Genomic DNA, 24,307 nt, shown 5'->3' with positions numbered 1-24,307 from the left:
GTCCAGGTGTGGCAGCTTCATTAGCTGAAGTGTTTCAGGTAAATGAACAAAACAAATATTTGAGACATGTTTCCACACAGATTATTAAGTAAACTCCTATTAAAGGGAACACTGGTGAATTGGTGGAACTGTAGAGAGCCATCAACATGTAAAATAAATGACAACCCCCAAATGTTAACTGTCAAAACATCATCAGTTGCTGGTACAACATCAATGTGGTGAGGCTATAAAATAACAGCAAGGGAGTGGGTAATACTCATTTGACATTGGAGTTCTTTTTAGAGACATTTTCAGTTCTCTGCACATTCCTATATGATCAGAAAGTGAAAAAGACACTTTATCTTTTGCCTTCATCTGCTTGTTGCTGCCAGCATATAAAAACAATGTATAAAAACAGAAAATAGTACACAAACAGGGTTTATTTTAGAATATCTAGGATTCTTATTTGTGTGCAGTGTGTGGGTTAAAGTGTTTCACCTGTTGTAAATCCTGGCACCTGTAATCAGATATGGGACTGCCTTGCAGTTCAGTCTAAATTGTTCCTTCAAACAGTTTGTTTTTTAGGACTTGGACCTTTGTTGAGAGGTGGTTCCCATCCAGTTCCATCACCAGTTTTTGTACAACTTCAAATGTGCACTTTAAGTTTGTTGGGTAGCTCAGGTCTAGCGAGAACATGAGGCAAAGAAAATGGCGAGTGCATTTGCAATGTTACCCAGGTTGTTAAGCACTTCCACTCCTTCAATGATGATTCCAACATCCTTCAGGTCATCTGTGGCTTCTACACCTTCCTGCTTATTGACGAAGATTCCTAAGACTGTCTGATCCATGGTCTGCTGGTTGACCTCAACATCCTGAAAACATGAGAAATGAACATTAAGCCACAATGTACTTGTGTGTTGGGATCTTGATATTTTGTCAACCATGGAGACAATAAATGCCTTACATAAAGTTACATCAGAGAACATCCTGGGGCTATTATTTTTTCCAGTCAGGCTACTCAAATCTAACACTCCACTGCCCTATGGGCTTTCTGAAACAGTGAAATAAACTAAGGTATCTTAAACGACCCATTTTATACATATATGAATATATATTAATCTGTCCAAAACAGAAGAGTATCAATGATCGATTAATTAAGAGTCCAATCAAGCCTCTTTCTCTAATGTTTCCCCTCTACTGACGCTCTCTCATGCTCTGCAGAGAAACACAGAAATTTTCTGTTTTTAGTGTCCCCTTTAAATTCACTGACCGTGGCACGACCGCTTATATTTATTGCAGGACAACTTGTGCCTTTGTTTTAAACTTTCTTTTAAACTGTTAAAATACTTACAAGGTACTCCTGAATGAGGTTTCCAGGTTCTTCATTGAGGTAAACAGTCAGTGCTTTTAATACACAGGCTCTTCTGGTTTCAATGGTATCACTCTGTAACAAAGAACAAGCAAAGTGTTTAAGAGTGGTTATTCTATTATTGTATCGTTACTCAAGATAAATTAATTACTCTATGATAACTGATCAGAATGGCATGGTGGCACACTAATTATTCAAATCTTTATTATTTTTTTTCTTCCGCAAGTTTTTTGACATCCAACTTCTCCTACAGTTTTTGTCCTACAAAAACCGTTTGAGTATCAAAACATTCAGCTCGTTCATGAGATGGGTGCTTACACATTACAACTACGTCAACATACTTTCAGCTACAGACTTCATTCAAACTTTCAACTGTTCAGCAGTTCAGAAATCTCTCAATGAGGCAATGTCACTACATGAACAATGAAGACAGCTAAATACTGTGTTATCGACTGACTTCTGCGATGTCTGATCAAAATGTGATCGTTTGAATATGTGCATGGATGCGGGTGTCTGCGGCCAAAGTGGCCATGTTTTAACCTGTAGTGCTTCAATAAATGAGACCTGGTAGTTTCTTCTGCAGCACACTCTTTACATTTCCACATTTATGAATTCTGAAATTAAGCACAAAATACAAACTACTTACTAATTTGTATTACTAATACACCTACAGTACATTTAATGATACTTTAAAAATATCGCACATTAGTGTAATCTTTAAACTCTTAAAATTCATTACAATGTTAAATATCACTAGTTGTGAAACAGACATTGTACTTACCACATTGGAGCCATAAAATGTGCACACCACCCAGTCTTCCAGTACCAAAATTTTCTTTCAGTTATGTCCTGTAATGACACATCAACCACACTTGTGGTTATAAAAAAAGTTATGTTAAAAAAATATATTTGACAAATACACTTTTAGTTTTACAGTTGTGGGTTAGGGTTAGGTTAAAACATTACAAATATAGATCAATAAATACATGCCAAACTCAGGTTTTGGCACAGATGGGGCTCCAATAGTTTTTGCACACTGGTGTAAGATAACCAATATGTTTCAACAGAATATTCTCTGGTCTAGCTCAGCTAAAAACACAAGAAAATACCCAAAACACAGCGCGTCACTTTGTTGTTCACCACTGTGCCTGCTTGGAACTGTTAACAACATTAGCGCTATGAGTATGACTAAATATGAGTATATAGATGTGTTCCGGCTGGGAACGCAGTAAGCCTATTGGACAGTGGATGCCAGAGCAGGAGCGAGTTGATTTTTCACAGCGAATCATTGAAATTCGCTGCACCGCGCCGCCACGGGCAGGTCCTCTGACGAAAACTCGAAAGCTTCGAAATTTAACGTCACAAAGGCCTGAAGCTGACACACACCAAAAAAGAGGTCGATCCCATCCATCTCCGATTCATTTCCGTTAAAAAGAATAATGATGAGAAGAAGAAGAATCAGCGAGGTTATAAGAGGGTCCTCTCACCCTCATAGAACTTCAAAATAAAATTCTCTTAATATAAATGTGTCCAAACCCCAGTAACTCGCTACAAGTAAAAACTGTGGCTAAGGCAGTAGCGCGGGAAACACTTTATGTTGAACGAGCTGAAGTGGACTACGTTTAAAAAGCTAACACAAAAATATTGATTAAATTGGCTATCAGTGACTTTATTTAACTCTGCAACTCACTTAGTTCACTTTTTTGAGTGTAGTTTGACAGTATCATCTACATCCTGTATGCTGTTTATCATGTTGTTGCTGCTCTTGAAGCCCTATGATGTTTCTACCCTGAAATATTCAAACTCAAGGCTCATTGTTTTTATGGCTCCGCAATTCCCCACCTTGGTCAAACCTGAATCCGTCTTTTAAGATAAGGTTTAGATAAGCAGAACTGAGATTAGCCACAACTGTAAGCACTTTTAAATCCAGGTTAAAAACATTTCTCTTTTCATGTGCTTATAGCTGAGCTCTTTTTAAGAACTTAAAACTCTATTTTCTTCTATTTTACTTTTTTTGCCCCTGCTTTTAACTCTGTTTTCTTTTGTTTGTTGCTATTGTCAATGTAAAGCACATTGAGTTGCCTTGGTATGAAATGCGCTATATAAATAAAGACGCCTTGCCTTGCCTTGCCTTAAGTAAATTGTGTTATTTACACTGTGTGCAGAGTGCAGAGTGACGTGGCATCTCTTTTTGTTTTGCTGCATCTTGCCACTCCACAACCAGCTGGAAGGAAGCGGCCCAAGAAGATCAGTGTTGGAGAAGTGACTGATCATCTTGTGAAATTTCACATTTTTGTCAAGACAATACAATCCAATTACAAATATTGTGGTTCATGCATCATTTTTTTTTTTTGTGGGGGGGGCCCTTTTATGCCTTTGTTAGACAGGTACAGTGAGACAGTGACAGGAAAGTTGGGGAGGGGGAGAGGGGATGACAGGCAGCAAAGGGCAATGGGTCAGATTTGAACCACTGCGGTTAAGACTAAGCCTTAATGGCAGCTCTACCAGGTGAGCCACTGAGGCGCCCCTGTTTTTTTCATTTTTAAACTAATGGCTTATATGTAGATGCTTTTCTTTGTGTTTCAGACATGGCAGAGCCTGGAGGATCACCTCATTGCCATTGAAAGAAACCCCCCTCCCCTATCTTCAGGCCACAGGGACTTCAAAAGCACCAGTTTTCAGTTTCTATATAGTCTTCAGAATCAGGTTTATTGCCAAGTATGTTTTCACGTACAAGGAATTTTTTCTGGTGATTGGTGCAGAACGCACCAAAACACCAAGGCAGCCATCTGCGGCGCCATTAAAAAGGGGGGGGGGGGGGGGGGGGGGGACAAGTGGAGAGGACAGGAGAAAAAAATAACAGAACCCAAACTATACTCCTGGGGGGGGGGTACAGTGTGGGATTCGGGAAAAAAACCTCAGCAACATAAGCATATATAAACACATCTTACAACGTGTGCCTCATCTTACAACACAATGACTCAAGGGAGGAGGTGATTCCAGTGCAGACAGGCAGCCAGCCGCAGCCGCTGTCATTAAGGCGCAGCCATCGGACCCCGCCCGCCGCACTGGATGGGAGGAAGCGGCGAAGGTGTGGGATGAGGTTGGGGGTTGGGGTGAGTTGCATATGTACATGTAAGAGGTGTCCGTGAATGTGTGTGTGTGCATAGGCCTGGAGAGTCGCTTCGTCTAGTTCACAATCAGTGCCTCAGTTCGCAGGGTGTCATCGCGATAACACAGCAAGTTGCCATGGAGACATCCTTGATCGGGTCCCGGACGGAGTCAACAATCAACAGGTGTCCGTGGGGGGGGGGCTTGGCCAAGGCTGGTGCTGCGGGGGCCGGAATGCAGATTAGATTATGATTGTTTGGGTTAGGGCGAGCAGTCGTATTTCAATAGACACGGCTTACTCTGTTTGTCCATTCTGGTCATCTCCATCCTTTCTCCTTTCCAAAGCTGAAAGCTTCTCCAAGATGTGACCCATATTGCGATTTATGACCACAGTCTGAGCGTCAACAGCTCTGTCTATTACCACAGACAGGGTGTTGACAGCTCCTTCCAAGGTGGTTCCAAGTTGCGGTTCACAATCGCAGTCTGAGCGCTTACAGCTTTACTCATTCCATCAATTATGTCGGGCAGCGTGGGGATTTGGACCGCTGTCACCGTCTTCAATCGAAAGCTTCTCCCATGTCAGTCATGTACATCCTTGAGTGCATTTGATGAGTTGTTGACAAAAGAAAAATGATTTCAAGCACCATTCCCTTTTAAAGCAACCGTTCTGCCTCTTCCAGTTAAATTAGCTGCCCTGTCCTCGTTAACACTTTCTCCTGAGCTAATGATAAGATCGTTGAAATTATGCTAGCAGGTCATTTTTGTGGCAGGGCTAAAAAACAGTGCAAATGAGGTTTTTATGATTAAGTTAATTTTCATAGAAAGGACTTTGCAATTAATTGCATTTCATCTGATCCCTCTTCATAGCAACCTAGAATCAATGCAAATTACTACCATAAAAACTGAAGCAATAAAATTTGTGAAAAACTAAATTTCTGTCAGTCTCAAAACTTTTGGCCACGACTGTACATGATCATACTGACAATACGTGTGCCTCATTAGACCCCTTCTGACCATGACACTGACAAGCACATTAATTCTTGGTGCTTTAATGATGTAACACCCTCTACTTTATCTCACTGCCAAAATACTGAAGCGGGCTCTTCAGTGTCAACTCACATCAAAGATATGTGTGCTTCCATTATAGCCAGACTTGGGGGAAGCGGTGTACCAAATGCTGTGGTTCTTTCCACAATTGAGAATTGAGAGGAATATATGGCAGATGCGCAGTCTAATATTAAGGACTTTAAAAGTTGAACACTACCAAAAATGTAGAAAGGTTTGTGAACATGTTGACTTTTGAATGACTGTGAAAAACTGTGGAATATTTTGTAAAACATGAAATATATCAAAAAACATCAGAACATCCAATAATGTCCTAATTAATCTGAACAATTTAAAGTGAACGTGTAGGAGTGACAGATCCTTGGTCACAGGAAGAGAAGCCACTGTAAGAAAACCTGTATATATTTGTATATTCTATGTGTAGTTGGTCTTTCATCACAAGCTGCCTTGATTTTGATGGCATATTTTCCAAGCTTACTTAGAATGTATTGTCTAAATGGACAGTGACCTCTGACCCCTGGGACCAACCGTTCATCTACCATGACATCAGGTCCTGGATTGTGGACCAGTGGCAAGTGTTACACCCCTTTGTCCCAAACATTTCTGATGGGCTCAAGTTTGTCCTCTGGATTATATTTTGTGGTTGTTCTCTGCCCTGCCTTTCACAGGAGGTTGAAGACCATATTTGTTTTAACCCATTTCTCTTTAAGCCTCTGAATCATTAGAGTGTGGGTGAGGCCTCAAACCAGTTGGTCTGAAGGTGACATTTCGTGCCATCGGAGAAACCATTCAACACCTGTGCCAGACAAAAGTGATGAATGTGTTTTTGTGTTCGTTATGCCAGGTATGGGGGGAGGTGTGGCAGATATAGCATGAGAAAACCCCACCCTGTATCCTGCTGTCCAGGGTGGGGGTGGTGTGTGTGGCATCACATTTGCTGCATGCCACTCTACAATTCAATTCAAGTTTATGCTTTGCACAAACTATAATTAAAAAAATATGAAACAATATTTTTATACTGTTATTATAGGATTTCATAACTGTTATTTTTGTTTTGTTGTCATGTTTGATATTCATGATGGTTTGATAACATTTGCTGTGTATTCCTCTGCATGAACAGCTCATAAATACTATCAGGTCAAAAATGACCCGAACACAATAGGAGGGTTAAATGACCTTTAATTATTGTTTTTGAATGAAATGTATACTGAGTCATATTGTTTTCAGGAATACCTGCTAGAGGAGGAATTAAAAAAAGACACTCAAATGCAGGTACCTACAAAACAAAAAAAAGATGTACATCAACAACAAGAAAAAGAAATTGGTTAATTTTTTTAAAGTTTTTTTTTTGGCCTTTTTTATAAATGCCTTTATTGGATAGGTCAGTGAGAGAGTGACAGGAGAGTCAGGGAATGACATGCAGCAAAGGGCCACGGGTTGGATTCAAACCCAGGGCCGCTGCGGGTAGGACTAAGCCTTAATGGTATGCGCTCTACCAGGTGAGCCGCCGAGGCACCAAAGAAATTGGTTAATTATATAAATTATGTAATTATGTTAGTTTCACTTGTTCATTTCTAATTGTGAAATAGTTGAAACAAAATAAATATTAATGAATAAAGATAAAGATTAAAGAATTTTCAACACTTTTTAGATAAAATGATAGAATTATCGACATGGTGACGAGGTCCCAGCTGAATAACTTGAGGTGGGTAAATCTGCCTGAGGAAGCCAAGGTCCTGGATCCCTGTTTGTTTCTGGAGAGCTGGTTACCTGAGGTTCTGGACCTGGTACTCTTGCAACGTCCAGTAGCGCTGGAAAGAGTACATACGTTGGACCGAGAAGGGATACTGGAGAGTCACCGAGAACTTTGATAATGAAGTTCCAGAACGATAAGCAGATGAAGGCAGCCAAGGCGAAGAAAGACATCCTCTGCAAGACCCAGCATGTGCGATTCTGCCATGTCCTCGCAACAGAAGTGCATGAACAAGACACAGCATGATGCCTCTGGCTAAACTGGTGGTAACTTACAAAGAGCAAGCACACACATTTAACAGAGTGAGGACAGGCACAGGAATTTATTAACAAGGTCAAAGAAGAAGCCGGACAAATGAACAAAGAAGACTGAGAGACAGTTATTAACACATATTGTAAGATGAAACCTTGTTTATATCATGACAGATGCAAGATCCTTCTTGTTAATTTAATTTGGAATTAATTGGGCATTAGTTTTCCATTTCCTTCCTGAGGTTATGGCAAGTTCAGCACTTTGAACACTAGCAAGATACTAAGTTTGTATCTACTGATTATTCTTTACTTAGATGTGATTACTTTGGCACAAAACAGCAGCAGCAGGTTCTGGAAATGCAGAGACCGAGTGTAAGCACCTGGGTTTGTATTTCAAACATGAAGCTGCTCATATGGTGGAAGCAACTGAGCAACACTCGACCAGGTGATGATCTACTATCACAGCGTTGCTTCAATAAAGCAAGGAGTAGCATCATTAGAGGACTGGTAATCAAAATGTACAAAGGCTCGCACTTAATCAATTAATACCCACTTTAGATTATTACAATACAAATGGCTGATGAGAATATATATTATGCCAGCTAAGCTAAATAAATACAATTTAGATTGATGTATAAAATATACCGAGGCGATGGGGACAGTATTCCACTGTATGTGGCAATGCTGTGAGATAAAATATTTTTGGGAGGAGGTTAATAAAACAATAGAAAAAAAATACCTCAAAAAACATTCCGATAAACTCTGTATCTTTTGTTTTAGGACTTTATCCCAAAGATCACAAATATACCAAGAGGGAACGAACAGTGATAGATATGTGTCTTCTTAGTAGAAAACAGTTAGTAAACATAATGGTGGAAAAACATCAGAACATCAAAATACATCCAATAATGTCCTAATTAATCAGAACAATGTAAAGTGAATGTGGGGCAGTTACAGATCCCTGGCCACAGGAAGAGAAGCCTGATGGGGATCTAACTAAAGAAATCAAACTGAGTGTGACTGATATGAGCTTCTCTTCCTCGTTTTTATCCACGACTTCTGTACTTACTCTGTGTACTGCAGTTTGCTGACAGTGATGCCAGTCTCACACTGAGCTCCCCTCCCTCCTCCTCCCTCTGAGATGCTGTATGATATCATGCCATGCTCACTAGCAGCTCTACCTGTGCAGTAGTTGGCTTTGTAAAAACAGTCTGGTCAGGTAAAAGTAGAGAATGAATATGTTTCGCTCCATTTCCAAAGCCCATATTTTTGGTGGTTGTGTCTTTCTTCTCGTCCTTTTGGGGTAAGTCTTTCACCTGTGATAATAAGAGCAGTACATTTTTTTTTTTTTTTACCACTCTGCAATGAATAGATAAATAATGATTAATTATAGTAATTCTAATTTTAGTAATTATATGTGCAGTAGTAATTATATTTCTATAATGATAGTAAAAATAAATTAATGAAAAATTATAGTTTAAAGCTTTTTTACATCTACATTTACATTTCTTAATTTGACAGACACTTTTGAAGGACATCACTAAAGCTTAAATAGAAAATATATCAAATAACTAACAAATAGTGTTTTTATGAGAGTGCGTTATAATAAAGATCCAGATGATTAATCTATATGGAAGCAAGAAAATAAACTTGAGGCACGTTTATAATTAGCTGCGCCGAGAGGTTTGTTTGCAGCAGGATTATGAAAACAACAGTGAACCTGATTTGCGTCAGACTTTGGGCAGATCCAGATCATTTACTACGAGTTTGTTTTTTACATTTCCTCTGAAGTCTGGTGCTTTTGGTCTGACGTCGGCCGTAGCAGAGCTCTGAGCTCTCTGAGCGTCCTTCTAGTTTCCTGAGAAACTGATGAAAGTGTTGTAAAGTCTGTTTAGGAAAATTATGAAAAATAAAATTCTAGATCCGCTCCGATCCAGTTCTTTCCTGGCCCGTGCTCCATCCCTCCACCCAGTTCACCCTCCTTTTTATGGAGGTGGTACCGCAAAACCATACTAGAACATTCTTTATACAACAGGTGAGAGGGCACAGTATCGATTTATGAGTGGCAGATGTTGATGCTGAAAAAGCGTTTGATTGTCTTGACTGACCATTGTTTTTGTTTAAAGTATTTTTGCGGCTGAGGTCATAGATTTTATAAAATTACTATATAAATAATGGTCTCTGTTTATAAAATGAATACGGTGCATTTCTTGTATGAAAGGTACTATACAAAAAAAGTTTGATATTATTCTTCTTCTTATTATTATTATTCAGCATTAATAGTTAACAATTAAATGAATGGAAATAAATGTATCACTTGGAATGATTTACAAAAAAAAGTAGTTTGTCTAATGACCTCTGACTTATATTCATTTCAACAGCAGAGCAGATTAGAGGAAATTATATTTAATTCAGAACCAGGAAATAAATTAACAGTATTTCACAGAGGCCTTGTGGAAATCATACTCTGTGGACACTTTGTAATCTAGATTACATCCTTGGAACCAATATTTCAGGAGAAATGATATTAATAGATGGAGGGAATGTTGGAATTAAACAAGACATATTGCAATAGATGAGAATTTTATCATAAAAACAGTGTTCAGAACCAACTGTACAACTAAATATAAATATATATATATATAAATATGCTCAGAATATATCAGGGATTTTTTTGTTGGATAAAGAAAATATCAGCAATATTGGGAATGAAATTAAACTTTAATTAAACTTTAAACTTTTAGACTGGGCTCAAATACATTTGGAGGAGTGGGGGACAAAGGAAAAGGCTGCACCACAATGAAGCAATGAAACGTGACATAGAAGTCCGTCGCCTGAAGACACAAACAACTGAATAATCTAAAAAAATGGATCATAATCATTGAAGTGTATAAACAGGTCATATATTGTGCCACATTTTCAGGACTATATTTTGGTCGTCTTTGCTTTTCTTCTTCAGGTGCAGTAGTAAATGATTTTTGTCCCCCTTCTGTTGAAAAGTGATCACTCTTGACAATGTAAATGTAAATGTATAGGAAAAGGTGCCTTTTGTCCCTAGTTTTTCTGAAGTCTGTGATCATCACCTTTGTCTTTGTGGTGTTATGGACAAGGTCATTGTCCTCGCACCACTTCACCAGGTGATTCACCTCCTTCCTGTAGGCCGCTTCGTCCTCGGCAGAGATTTGGCCAACTGCCGTGGTGTCATCTGCGAATTTAAATTTATGGCATTGAAAGCGTAAAAGAAATAAATGAACAATGGCTGAAATCCATTTAGCTGCTTCAGTTTCTAGGTCCTGGTGTTGTTCATCCTTCATCCTTGTTGTGCATCCTTCGGAGGCTTGATGACTGCAGTTTTTAGTGATGCAGGGAAAGTATGTGGTTCACAGTTGTTCTGCAACATTTAGAGAATTCAAGTAAAGAAACTGGTTGATCATGAAATAATAAATCTTAAACCAACGACAAAAGAAAGAAGGTCTGGATGCTGGCCAAATGAACAAAAGGAATGCAGAGGGCATGAGCCAGTCATGCTCTTGGCTGTCGGAGAAAGGACAGGTTGAACGGGGCCAGAGAATGGATTTTGTTGTGGGACAGTGGTTTTCACTGATTCATGAGAACTGAAATGAGGACGGTTCCTGAGAGTCCAACCCAGTTTTCTAATTTGTTTAGCAGTATTTTATCGTCATGATTGGAAGTTGTCATAGCAACCATTTATGTTCCCCCATACACAACTGTAATTGATGTACACATATTGAATTTCTATATATGAAATATATGTACATATGAAATAAAAACATATGTAAAAATTAGATATTGTAACAATTTTATATATATTGACACATACAAATAATTTAATAATGATAATCATAATAATAATAATAAATAATTAAAACATTCATGTGGCTTTTACTTGAATTTTACTTATTTATTTATTTATACATATTAGTCTGTTTTATTACTTGGCATATCCTTTTATTCTTTTTTATTTTATTTTATTTTATACTTTTTATACTTTTGATTATTTTCCTGTTAATACCAGAGTTTTTTATTCCCCGTTTTAATCACTCCAGTACATCTCCTCTGTCTTTCATTAATTTTATCCCAACTGTTCGATCTCTATTTTTACTTCCTTTTAATATTCCACCGTTTATAATTTTATTTACCTCAGTCCACCTCCTGTCTTTCTGTATTTATTATCTCATATATTTTATCCTTATTATTTTTCTCCCTTTTAAATACCCTACTTTTTCAAATTTAATAAAATTTAATAAAATTAATTTTCAAAAAAACATATAACACATTGAATTTTTATAAGTAAAACTGTGAATTTCTTGTTTACATAATTTACTTATTACGTATCTATGTGTCTTCACAGAGTCATTTTTTACTCAGGATATCCTGTCCCGTCCTACAGGTAAGAGAGGACGCACCAATTCAAATACATCAAACACAGCATGAAACCAATAAACCAACGCCCTGAACTAGTAAGTCAAGAAAGTCTTGGACCAGAATGTAAGAAAACAACCAATCACTGGCTGGAGTTACTCTGAACTCTAAATGAAACTGCACACAGTGAAAATTTTTTTATTAATCCTGTCACCACCACCTATGTGAATTCTTACACCTTTTTAAATGATTTGATTCTTCATGTTATTAATTGCATTGTGTCATATTTTAAAAATGTGTGTTTCCGTTTTCAGCTTTTGCGTACCATGTGACAATAAACGTGAGACAGAAGATGAGATTTCTGAGGTAGTTCATTGTCCAGAAAAGGACCCCTGGAGCATGGGAGACCTGAAAATGCAACCTGGGTGAGAATCTGCTTCTCTTTTTACTTTTTTTTACTTTTTTTTCAAATGCCTGCTGTTACAGGCCTCAGAAGTCCCTGAACAGGAACTGACAGATACAGGATTCATTTTTGTGTCTCTTCCAGCTCTGAGAGCATGCAGCAGAGTCTGCATGTGTGTGTTAGCTAATGCTAAAATGTGGTCCTGGAGACACCTACTGTAGGTTACATGTCTGTCTGGGAACACATTTTTGTCACCATGATAGTGTCGCAACACAACTTTTCAGTGTTGGCTTCATTTTTCAGCCCCAGAGGTTCCTTCTTGAGTCTAACCCATGAGTACTGAGTGCTCATATAATAATGTAGTAATGACTACAGTGTACTGGTGGGTTGGAACGCTAACATGTTGACTGTTGCTGCGGCTGCTATTAACTGTTGTATTTATGGTTTTATGTTCTGTCTTTTCTGTTATCTTGTTGTGCTGTATTTACCTCAGTATGCACCTCTGTCCAAAATAGTTTCCTGTTTGAGTAATTAAATAAATGATTTGATTTGATCTTTGCTTTTCTCTTCCAGACTGAAATATGATCAGCCAAGCACACAGAAAGGGTGAGCTGCTGAAAATGATTCTCTTCTGTATAATTTATACATGACAACCTGGAAGTTGAGCATCTGACTTCTGCACTGTTTTAAAGCGAAGACCTTTCTAAGCTGCCGTTTGATGTGATTATTTAGTGTCCATGTACATCTGTGACCTAGGCGGAAAGCCAACATTGTTCATGTAATTGTAGAGCAGTTACCCTCACCTTATAATAGTGTAATATAATAAAATCTACATCCCAGTGAGACCAACAAACACCACTCAACATCTGTCACCAGCAGCAGATGACTTGATTATTGAGGCTTTAATTATAAGGCAGTAGTGTCAGATATCAAAGGTTTGCAAAGTAGCACCAAGTGGTGCAAGTAGAGTCAGTGGAAAAAGGTTTATCTCTATATACTCATATCCCTCCTATAGCTGTTATTTCCACCAGATTACACAAGAATGTAGCAAACCATTTAACTGTAAAGGTCAATAGAGGTCAAATGAGAGGAGATCACAATGGGAGAATAAAATATTCAACACAGGAGGTCTGTACAAAGGAACAGATCCCTGCATCTACAAGCTAGTCTGCTGATCTGTCTGCGAAATCACATTAATAATCAACATTGTAAAAGTCTGTGAAATTGTGTCATTGGCCGATCCCGCAAACCGATCATCTCTGTGCAGTACAAGCCTGGATTACAGAACCCTTTCTTTTGTTTGTGACCAGGCTGCACTCTTGTTTACCTGCTGTCCTTTGTGGGAGAAGCAGTTCTCACACGTCTAATTTGGCATCTGCCAATATTTAGGTTTCAACAGAGCGGGAGGGTGTAGGGACATGACTCTCAGGAAAAACAGGAGAGTTGGCAGGTTTTGCCAGTCCTCCTGTTTTTTGCGTTATCAGCGTACACAACAGTAAAGGGTTGGTGGTCTGATTTTGTTGCCTGCACGCTGGTTTGTCTGCCCTGGAGCCCGCTGTACAACAAGGAACTGTTGTTTCTATGCTTCAGATTTTGTTCAATTAAATACATGATATATGTTATAACTAGTGTCCGTTAGAGGTGCTGGTAGGCGGCTTTTGTTTTGGACAAAATGAATCCACAATTTCTTTGTCCTCCCCAGACGCACCGATGTGAACGCAGTGACAAACTGGAATGCTCCCCTGGTTTGGGAGGGAACCTTTGATCCAGTGGTCATCGATGACATCTATAAGAGAATGGACCCAAGAGTCGCCGTGGTCGTACTTGCTGTTGGCAAGTAGGTACACAGAATATCTGACAGGATATTAAACGGAGTGAGATTCGACCTTAAATCTAAAAGCTTATACACCTGAAAATGGAAAGCTACCCTACATAAATCCTACTTACTCCTGTATTGTATTGTTTGTCTTGTGCTGTCTTGAACTAATTGATCATGCTTCTGACTTGCTTCTCTCTGTCTGCACAGATACACCCGTTTCCTGAAAGGCTTCCTGGAGACGGCTGAAAAGTACTTTCTTGTTGACTTCAGGGTCACTTACTACATCTTCACAGACAATAAACAGGATGTTCCCGAAGTGAGTTGTTGCTTATGAATATGTATAAAAGTAGTCTTCGGCTTGGCACTGCTAAACGACTCAATATAGACCAGTAAATACCACAGAATAACTTTCCTAGTCTCGTTGCACAGTGAGCACTGACTCTTTTATTCTGCTTTTAGGAGAAGCTCTGTTGAAGTCTAGCTCTATTGCAACTGTCACAAACAGTGGTCCATTGTGCATTAAGATGTGGCATATGTAAAGTTATGTAAACTAGTTCTTCACTGCAGTACAAGAATATATTTTTCACAGCAGACATTTGCGTAATAAGAAATCAACTAATAAAATTATCATCTTAGTTTTCCATGCCAGTGACCCCGCATGAAAAATAGATGAATTCAGCAGTATTGAAGTTGTCAGTTACACCTCTGTACTGTAAAACGAGGAGCAATGACAACTGACAGTAAGTCACTATTGCTTAATTAGTTTTGTTTATCTGACTGGTCAGATTGAACTGGCTAAAGGCCGGAAGATCACAGTCCTCGATGTCCCTAGTGCCAACCGCTGGCAGGATGTAGTACTTAGCAGGATGAAATGGGCCACCATCGCCATTGACAAACAGGTAAGAAGTGAAATGTGCAAGGTCAAGGTCTGTGTGCATAAAATAAAGTATGGTGCTCTGAGGTATTGAGTATTGGTTATATTGTTTAGTCATATGTTTTAGTTTATCTAATCGAGTTTGTCCGTAACGCTTCCAGTCCTACATCTCATCTGTCATGTTTTCAGATCCGTAATGAGGCAGATTATCTTTTTATGATGGATGTCGACAGTGTCTTCCGCAACCGTTTCGGAGCAGAGTCCCTCAGCCGGCTATCTGCTGTGCTTCACCGTGGCTACTACAAGGTTTTAATCTTTCTCCTACACTATTTGTCTTAAGTTAATCAAAGTCTTTGTGATTTTAGGTTCTTGTTGGTTTTTATGCCTCTGCACCAGCAACAGCCAGAGCCGGAGGAAATATTTTTTTCAGGTTGTCCATCCATCTGTACTTGCATTCTTGTGGACACAATATCTCAGTAACGCGTTGACGGAACTTCTTCAAATTTGGCACAAACATTCATTAATACTGAACAAAAGAATGGTTACATTTTGGTGGCCAAAGGTCAAAGGTCACTGTGACCTCACAAAACACATTTTTTTGGCCTTGTGAACACAATATCTCGAGAATTCCTCAATGGAATCCCTTCAAACTTGGCACAAATGGTCACTTGGACTCAAGGATGAACTGGTTAAATTTTGGTGGTCAAAGTTTATTTTTGATTCACCTATGTACACCTATTATATTACCTTGTTTCAGCCACAGCATTAACTGCCCTCCATCATATCAGCCAGTCATATTAATATTTTTTCCTTAGACGGAAAGAATTGGTTTTCCATATGAGCGTCGGGCCGAGTCCAAGGCGTACATTCCCGCTGATGAAGGAGACTACTACTACACTGCTGCTGTCTGGGGTGGACACCTGGAGGAAATGTACAAGCTAGTCAAGTAAGCGAAACTCAATTATCTCTCAAATTTTTTTCATGACGCTTCTAATTAAAAGACATTGTACAATGGAAAGAGACAGTAATAACAGGGCAGAGTAAAAGATGACAATATGGTAGGATTTTATGTTCTGAAAAGGTAAAAAACTTACCAAGCCTCTTACTAAACCTCTTAGAGGATTTTTAAACTAATTCACCAAGTGCTATTTCTTTAATTACTCTCTTGTCTCAGAGTTCTACCTCTTTTATTTTATCAGGTACTGTTACAACCAGTCGGAGGAGGACGCCAAGAATAAGATTGAAGCTGTGTGGCAGGAGGAGAGTCACCTCAACAAGTACAGTGTCCCAGTTCATTCCTTCATGTTCAAAGGAACAACATTCACCAAGTGCCGTGACTGTCTGAAGATTAAACAGTTTGATAATGCTGGAGTTACTTATATATTTTTCTGTCCAAAAAAACAAACAAAGAAAAAAAAAAAACCCAAGAAATCCCCGGGTTGGTCTGGATTTCACTCACTGTGATTTTCTGTCCATTTGTTCATGCAGGTACCTGTTGTACAACAAACCAACCAAAGTGCTGTCTCCAGAGTACCTGTTTTCGGACTATGATCAGATACCAGCAGACGTCAAAGTGGTCAGGATTTCCCAGCTGGTTAAGAACTATGCAGAGGTGCGGCCCAATGGCGGAAACTGACAATGCGTGAATTCAATATTCAAGACACAGAGCCTCCTTAATAAGAAAAATGATCATTGGGATAGCTAGTGTGGGTTGTTTTCTCCTGGTAAAATACGTGCCTGATACAATGTGGTGTGTTGTAGGACTGTTTGATTACACTTACATTATCTGAAATCTCAGGGATACACAGTAACTTTTTATTGTGTTCATTTTCTTTTCATTACTTTTAAAGCATTATGTTGTGTGTCTCCTTATAAGGAGTGGGAATGTGACCATGTTCAACACTGAATGTAATGACAAAAGGGTCAGGGTTTGGTTTTAAAGGGAACCAAAGAACAAAGTGAAGAACAAAGCACAAATACATTTGTTTAATAAAATGAAGGGTTTTCTTAACATAATCTTAAAATGGTGAATGAGCGTTTGTTTTAACAATTTTAATTTCCCATATCTGTTTTGTTTATTGTGCGGTATCTTGTTTTACGTGCATGATACAGTGTGGTGTGTTGTAGGACTGTTTGATTGCACTTACATTATCTGAATTCTCAGGGATACACAGTACCTTTTTATTGTGTTCATTTTCTTTTCATTACCTTTAAAGCATTATGTTGTGTGCATTGTATTATAAGGAATGGGAATGTCTACATACATTTGTTTAATAAAATGAAGGGTTTTCTTAACATAATCTTAAAATGGTGAAAGAGCGTTTGTTTTAACAATTTTAATTTCTCATATCTGTTTTCTTTCTCGTGCTGTTATCTCATCTTGTTTCAGACTTTCATGTCAAAACAAAAATATACTAGCATTAAAAAAACTGATGAATCAAAGTGTGAGATGTAACAGAAAGGTGTATGGAAGAGACAAACAGGAGAGAATGATACCACAGTCTATCAGCGTATTGAACCCACAGTGAAACGCGGTGGTGGGAATATTAACGTCTGGGGGTGTTCTGCCAACTCTAGAATAGACTCCACCTTGACCAAGAGATGTAGACCTCCACTCTTCTTTGTGGAGAAGGATTCATACTGAAGCAGGAAAACTTCCCTCAACAGCCACCTGCCTTCAGCCCCACTGAACATTTGTGGGGGGCACAAACTAAGAGCTTTCTGACACCACATTCAGTCTGAAGCTTTAGAGCCGAAAGTCACATTGGAATCAACATTTTAAAAAATCACAACCAGGCAGAAATATTACGTTTAAATTGTCTTTAAGGCAATTTTAAGATATTGATGCTGCATGTGACAGAAAACTACAACTCATCAGATAAGTTATCACGTTTACTTTCTGTCATTGAGCAGCAGATTTATACGAAATGTCTTCTTTAAAAAAAAAAAAGCAAACTGAGCTCACACTGAGGGAGGTAGAGGCGGTGATGAGGCCGGTTCCTCCCTCAGGGACAGAGAGGGGCCGCGGGCTGCAGCGGCTCAGGCCCCCGCTGCTGACCCGGAGGACGCTGCGTCCAGGCCGGACTCAGTTCTAGTTGAACCCGCTGACACAGTGAAGGTCCCTCATCTATAAATACTGAGGCGGTGGTTGTTGACGACAGGTGGTGACCTGCAGTCAGGAGGAGACTCTGCTGCTCACACATCACACAAACTATCACAGAAGCTCAGGGACTGAAATTAAAATACCTGAAGAAACTGACGGAGGAAGAAAAATCATGGCGGCGTCTCAGTGAATCCAGTGATGCGGCGAATACATCGATGGGGAATCTATGGGAAAAAGCTTTTTGGGCCACAGGGGATTTTTCACTGCAAAACCACAAGTGTCCACTGGAAACAGCTGCTGCAGGGCTGAGCGGCGTCCAGGTCTGATATACATCCATGGGAATTATCAGATCGTGGAGGGAGAACATTGGTCTTCAGATTTTGTCCCTGCAGCTCGAGTTCATGTTGTCATTAAAGCAAAAGGGGGACGAAGAAAATACTAAGCTTCTGAAAACCATGTAGATTATAGAAGAAGATATGATCAAGAAGTCTTGAGTGGTGGTCTCTGACCTCTGCACCTGCTCTACCTCTGAAGTTAATAAAGCTCTGTTTATCTCTCCATCTCTGTTACAAGCTTTTATATTAACCCGTTGGCGCCTCCTGCTGGTGAGTTGGTAGTAGTGTACTCACTGGTGTATTAGACGTGTACAGCATTTTACGACAGTGCCTGTGTCTTTACGGCATCCGGTTGCCATAACACGCACCAACATGGCAGCTGCGGAGGGCCCCGGTCCTGAGCGGGTTTCGATGGAAAACCAGGAGAGTCCAGCGGCGGAGAAAGACAGCGGGGCCCCGGGAGCTGCGGCCCGGGACAGGCCGGTGTGTCTGGTCGTGCTGGGGATGGCGGGGTCCGGAAAAACCACCTTCGTTCAGGTCAGTTAGCGTGTGTGGCTAACGGCGGTTAGCTGCATGAGTTAGCTTCTTCAGGCAACAGGCGACCAACCAAGAGATAAACGGTCTAGAAGACGCTAAAAGCTGACATTAGCTGCACGAAGAGCGGTCCGGATACTACTCAGACATCTACAGAAGTCTGAATCCTCTACTTACAAACCTCTGAGCCTCAGAGCTCCCAGAACTATGGCCAACACATCGGTGAACCACACTGTAGTTTATCTTTAGAGCACCAAATGTGGGTTAATCCGCTGCTGAAAGTAGTCCACAACAACGTGATTTAGGAAATTACTGAGCCTTTCGAAAATGAAACTACTGTATTTATTCAGAGGTGTTTTTAAAGATGTACGTTTTCAGTAGGAACCAATGAGCTGAGGGAAGTCAGGGAATGTTGGAGACGGACTAACACATCCCGGGTTTGGATCACAGACCCTACATGGTCTGGGCTGGAAATATATAAGATATGTTGATGTAAGACTAGTAGATATCTAAGATCTACAGGAGATGTCAGCCTGAGGTTAAGACTACACAGGGTGAAATGGCGAGGCCTGTCAGGATTGTATCACATATGTGACATAGTTATTCCCTCTGAATAACTTTTAATTTTAATTGACCGGAGACCACTCAAATAGGCTCAGTCATGTCTGTTTTATGTAGAGTAGCTCTGAGTGTTTGTGTTTTCTCCAGAGGCTGACAGCTCACCTTCACTCTCTGAAAGCTCCTCCATACGTCATCAATCTGGACCCTGCCGTCCACGAAGTCCCCTTCCCTGCAAACATTGGTGAGGAGCCGTCTACTTCCTGGACACGCAGAACATACGTTTAACGGTGCTGTTTGTTGAACGCTGGCTCGCATACAGTACAGTGGAGAACGGGTCTTTTTTTGGCCGTCAGTCTGTCCTGTCCTCTTCCCTCCAGACATCAGGGACACGGTGAACTACAAGGAGGTGATGAAGCAGTACGGCCTCGGACCAAACGGAGGCATCGTGACGTCACTCAACCTGTTCGCTACACGCTTCGATCAGGTGACTAGGCCATACAATCTGGACAGGGTTGAAAATCACTGACAACGCGGTTGGTTTTAGTTTCCAGTTGCAAAGAGTCTGATGAAATCATAACAAATAACAGACTGTGTGTGTGTGTGTGTGTGTGTTCCTCAGGTGATGCAGTTCATAGAGAAGAAGCAGCAGAATCACCGGTCAGTATCAGCTTCCCTGTGTCGTCTCTGTACAGCTGAGTGTGTTCTGGTAGTTGCAATGCAGCTGGGATGAAGATCCGTCCTCATCCTCACCTCAGGAGCAGCAGCTGGTTGGTCTTAAATTCCAGCAGCAAAACAACACAGCTCATCAGGTCACAATTAAGTTTTACCTGGTGAGGGATGTTGTGTTTCCTTGTTTCACCATCATGTTGAGGAACAGAGAGAGAGAAGAGGAGGACTGAGACTGTGAGAGACGTGAAGCCCAGCTGGTTCCTGCCCTTTGTAGAATATTGTTCCGAACAAAAAGCAAGAAGACATCTTTCTTGTGTATTGTTCTGTCTGATGACCTTTGACCTCTGCAGGTATGTGCTGATTGACACCCCGGGTCAGATTGAAGTCTTCACCTGGTCGGCGTCTGGCACCATCATCACAGAGGCTCTGGTGGGTCTGCACTCTGCGATTGGTTCGTTTCTGTGCTGATGTTATTCCAGTCAGTTTATTTTGTGTGTGTGTGTGTGTTTCAGGCGTCATCCTTCCCCTGCGTCGTGATCTATGTGATGGACACGTCCCGCAGCGTCAGCCCCGTCACATTCATGTCCAACATGCTCTACGCCTGCAGGTACCAGACGCAGCAGTCCTGTCCATCATTTCTGTCAGTAATGAAAACACTGGGCTCTATGACCACGGTGACATCACCATGAGAAATAAGACGAGTCAGCAAACCTTAACGGTTCTGACTCTAAGACCTTCAGTATTTGGATCAAGCGGCTCATGAAAAATGAGATCAGCTGTTATTTCAACAAATCAGACGCACTCGTACAAACATTACACTCGTTTCACTGCTTCTTAACGGAGCAGGTGACCACTGATGTTGTGTGGTAGTTGTGAGGTTGTGTTCATCCCGTCTCAGCTGCTGTTTCTCTCCCTCAGTATCCTCTATAAAACCAAGCTGCCCTTCATCGTCGTCATGAACAAGGTGAGGTCAATTCCTGTCTGCCGTGTGAAATTTCAACATGGACTCATGACGACCTGTCGGCTCCTTGTTGAGCTGTTCATATTTCATCTTGTGTTTTTTTTTTTTTTTTTTACAGACTGACATTATCGACCACAGCTTCGCAGTGGAGTGGATGCAGGACTTTGAGGTTTTCCAGGACGCCCTGAATCAGGAAACCTCGTATGTGAGCAACCTGACGCGCTCCATGAGTCTGGTGCTGGATGAGTTCTACACCAGCCTGCGGGTAAGAGGACCAGCACAGACCAGAAACCTGCACCAGGTGGAGAGTCACAGGCTAGATGAAAGTAGGTTTAGCTCGGACTAGATCCACTATGTGTAAGTCAGTAAATGTATTTATATTATTTATATAACAGAAGAGTTAATACAAGACAAACCATGAAGTAGAAATAAACAGAAATGACACATGTAAAGAGTGTTGAACTGAGCGAAACCTGCTCATAACCAGAGTGGATGGCTACGGTAACCATGGTAACCTGCGCTGCTAACATGGTCAGAGAGTCAGATCACAATGTATAAACGGAGACCCCGGTTAAAGACGGGTCTGTCCTGCAGGTGGTGGGCGTGTCCGCAGTCACAGGGAGCGGATTGGACGAGTTGTTCGTTCAGGTGGAGGATGCTGCCAAGGAGTATGAGAGGTTAGTGGGCGGGGTTACAGCTCCCGCTCGTCACTGTTCCACTCACGGCTTGTGCATTGCAGCGTCTGTGAGGTGACTGGCGGAGAGGATCCAGGGTTCAGACTGGGACTGAATAATCAAGTAAATAATCAACACACATACAAACAAACAGGTGGAGGACAGGTGTTGTGTTGTAAAAACAAAAGAAAAACTTGTGGAGCGGCAGGAGTGTTTTTATTCACCACACAGTCAACACACAACCTGACAGCCTCACTCTGTTAATCAGGATCAGGATCAGGTGTATTGTCAAGTAGGTTGTATGTACGAGGACTTTGCTTTGGTGTTTTGGTTCATAGCAATAAACGCAATAAAAATGTGATTCAAAAAAGTATAGAAATATGTACAATGTGCAATAGTTACAGTGTGAAAAAGTACAAAACAGCTCCATGCAGGTGGACGAAAATGGGTGTACACGTGTCACTTTGATAAAACGTCTCCTCTCATCTGTCACTGTTTTCTTGTTATGGGAGGAAACGACCTGTGATAAACCGAACTCTTCATCCTCCTTCCTCAGGGACTATCGACCCGAGTATGAAAGACTCCGTAAACAGCTGGTGAGTGTGTCTCTGTGTGTGTGTGTGTGTGTGTGTGTGTGTGTGTGTGTGTGTGTGTGTGTGTATGTGTGTGTCTGTGTGTGTTTTCTGTCTTTCTCTCCATCCTTTTCCTCCGTGTTTTCACTGACTTCCTGTTCACCAGGCTGAGGCCCAGAGCAAGAAGCAGCAGCAGCAGATGGAGCGTCTCCGGAAGGACCTGGGAGCTGTCAACATGACAAACACACCTGCTACAGGTGCAGCTGACTGACACTCACAAAAAGAAACACACAATAACACAGTGGCTTTATTTAATGGATCTAATTTCCCAACAATGTCTTGGGAAAAACAAACTAATTAGTAATATAGTAGTAATAAGAAAACTAGTTGACAGTTGAGAGAAATACGTTCATATTCATACATTGTTGCAAACTTCTTTATGTGTTGTGTTGTGGGGGGCTTTTATTTTTGTAATTGGCTGATTGACTTCCTGTTCACAGAGGACGTTGACATCGCTGGACCCAGTGACTTCATCATGACACGTGGTAACCCTGATGACGGCGAGGAAGAGGAGGCAGACAGTGACACGGATGACATCGACCACAGTGGTGAGAAAAAAAAAGACACCTGACTTTGAATTTTTATTTTTTCTATTTTGTGTGAAATAATCAGCCTTAATAAGAAACATCAAATGAAAACATAACAACCTTCCTATGTGTCTTACATTTTTCTGTCCAGCCTGAAAACTCCTGTCTGTAGTTCCTGCTCTCTGCCTGCAGAGGGTGGTGTAGGCCATGAGAAACAAACAGAGACCTCAGTGACCATGTGTAGAAACAGAAACAGAAAACCAGTTGTTTCTTTGTTACATTCTTTGTATTTGACAAACATCAGACACAGTTAGAACCATCACTTTGTGCAAAAATGCAAAATCAGCTCGAAACGTTTGTTCTGGATGTTTCAGCCACAGAGGAGAGCAAAGAGAGCGACGCCTTTGGAAACTTCCTGAAGGAGAGGAAGGAAGTGGTTCAGGTCCGAAACAAGAAGTGTACGATGCCTGAGCGACCCTGACCTCTGACCTCAACAACCTGACATCTGACGCTGTCAGGAAACAGTGACGGGAGGCGGGTGAGGGAGCGGTTTCCCTCTCTGTGGTACAGACTATTACCTGAACAGATGCTGTGGACGTGCAGTAGATTGGTGTTTTCTCCTCAGATAATCTGACCTGGACTTCCTGGCGGATCAGGTGACCTCTGACCCTGTGTTTGGTTGCTCCTTGGTATCGCTCCTTCCTTTAAAAGTTCTATTTTTATATCACAACTGACTTCTATTCCTGTTGACTTTTGAAAGGATCAAATTAAAGCTGGTTTGAAATTTGACGCCTGTTTTCCATCATGAGACTCCAGAACAGCTCCAGGTGTTCTGGACTCTGCTGGACTCTGCTGGACTCTGGACCTGACTTGATCCTAATGATCGTCATCGGAAGTGAAGTTTAAAATAAACCTGATCAGAATCTGATCCTGTCTTTACTGAACTGGTGTGTGGTGGTGTCTGAGCTCCTCTTAGTGACAGTGGGTTTCTACACTGTGAACATTTTGCTGTGACGGTGAGATCAGAGTGTGAAGGTGAGAAACGATTTGGTAATACACAGATTGACTAACTCCAAAGATAACGAAGCTGTTACCTCTCCTCTCTTATCACAGGCTGTCTATAGGTCTTCATTTCAGTTTCCTCAAAAAGGCTTTTAAAGGTAATAAAGTGTTTCCTTTGCAAAGGTCTCAGATAGTTTTTGTAGCCTCATCCAGTATCAACTTATCAACTCAGTGTCAGTGGATCCTCAGTTTTGAAGGACTCAGGTCAGTGTTTTAGCCTGAAAAACTGGTGCAGGATCAAT

At 40.7% G+C, this 24,307-nt stretch overlaps 2 protein-coding genes and 1 long non-coding RNA gene across 5 annotated transcripts; 2 read left to right on the top strand and 1 right to left on the bottom strand.

Moving 5' to 3' along the window:
- Positions 1 to 146: 146 nt before the first annotated feature.
- LOC139628300 (uncharacterized) lies at positions 147 to 18,843 on the bottom strand. Of its 2 annotated transcripts, XR_011692743.1 has the most exons (4): positions 18,740 to 18,843; positions 2,130 to 2,197; positions 1,331 to 1,962; positions 147 to 851 (listed from the first exon to the last, which is right to left on the bottom strand). It is a non-coding gene; the product is annotated as an uncharacterized lncRNA (long non-coding RNA). The 2 variants fall into 2 exon arrangements; XR_011692742.1 differs by lacking the exon at positions 147 to 851 and having other exon boundaries at positions 887 to 1,962.
- On the top strand, positions 8,518 to 17,307 carry LOC139628299 (globoside alpha-1,3-N-acetylgalactosaminyltransferase 1-like). Of its 2 annotated transcripts, XM_071489878.1 has the most exons (11): positions 8,518 to 8,831; positions 11,901 to 11,939; positions 12,226 to 12,336; positions 12,888 to 12,920; positions 14,017 to 14,151; positions 14,341 to 14,449; positions 14,919 to 15,032; positions 15,197 to 15,313; positions 15,823 to 15,953; positions 16,207 to 16,284; positions 16,496 to 17,307. In XM_071489878.1, exons 1-11 carry the CDS (start codon positions 8,761 to 8,763, stop codon positions 16,641 to 16,643), a joined length of 1,086 nt encoding a protein of 361 aa, XP_071345979.1. In that variant the 5' UTR covers positions 8,518 to 8,760; the 3' UTR covers positions 16,644 to 17,307. The 2 variants fall into 2 exon arrangements, with proteins under 2 accessions (XP_071345979.1, XP_071345980.1); XM_071489879.1 differs by lacking the exon at positions 8,518 to 8,831 and having other exon boundaries at positions 11,905 to 12,009.
- Positions 18,759 to 23,931, top strand: gpn1 (GPN-loop GTPase 1). The gene is made up of 13 exons (XM_071489877.1): positions 18,759 to 18,982; positions 19,688 to 19,781; positions 19,918 to 20,024; positions 20,160 to 20,197; positions 20,560 to 20,638; positions 20,722 to 20,816; positions 21,128 to 21,173; positions 21,289 to 21,435; positions 21,765 to 21,847; positions 22,401 to 22,440; positions 22,583 to 22,673; positions 22,917 to 23,024; positions 23,378 to 23,931. Exons 1-13 carry the CDS (start codon positions 18,818 to 18,820, stop codon positions 23,482 to 23,484), a joined length of 1,200 nt encoding a protein of 399 aa, XP_071345978.1. The 5' UTR covers positions 18,759 to 18,817; the 3' UTR covers positions 23,485 to 23,931.
- Positions 23,932 to 24,307: the final 376 nt, after the last annotated feature.

Source organism: Trachinotus anak, unplaced genomic scaffold, assembly GCF_046630095.1.
Source record: "Trachinotus anak isolate AG129_WGS33_773 ecotype Australia unplaced genomic scaffold, CSIRO_AGI_Tana_v1 ptg000011l, whole genome shotgun sequence".
NCBI lineage: Eukaryota > Metazoa > Chordata > Actinopteri > Carangiformes > Carangidae > Trachinotus > Trachinotus anak.
The sequence above is the reverse complement of the archived record's forward strand: the minus strand, read 5'-3'. Positions and strand labels throughout refer to the sequence as shown.

Excerpts from the sequence above, each read along its gene's own strand:
- LOC139628299 (XM_071489878.1), top strand. The coding sequence starts at position 8,761 with ATGAATATGTTTCGCTCCATTTCCAAAGCCCATATTTTTGGTGGTTGT. Across the intron at positions 15,314-15,822 it reads TTCACCGTGGCTACTACAAG|ACGGAAAGAATTGGTTTTCC; the intron begins GTTTTAATCTTT and ends TTTTTTCCTTAG. Across the intron at positions 16,285-16,495 it reads GAGGAGAGTCACCTCAACAA|GTACCTGTTGTACAACAAAC; the intron begins GTACAGTGTCCC and ends TTGTTCATGCAG.
- gpn1 (XM_071489877.1), top strand. The coding sequence starts at position 18,818 with ATGGCAGCTGCGGAGGGCCCCGGTCCTGAGCGGGTTTCGATGGAAAAC. Across the intron at positions 22,441-22,582 it reads AAAGACTCCGTAAACAGCTG|GCTGAGGCCCAGAGCAAGAA; the intron begins GTGAGTGTGTCT and ends CCTGTTCACCAG. Across the intron at positions 22,674-22,916 it reads GACAAACACACCTGCTACAG|AGGACGTTGACATCGCTGGA; the intron begins GTGCAGCTGACT and ends TCCTGTTCACAG.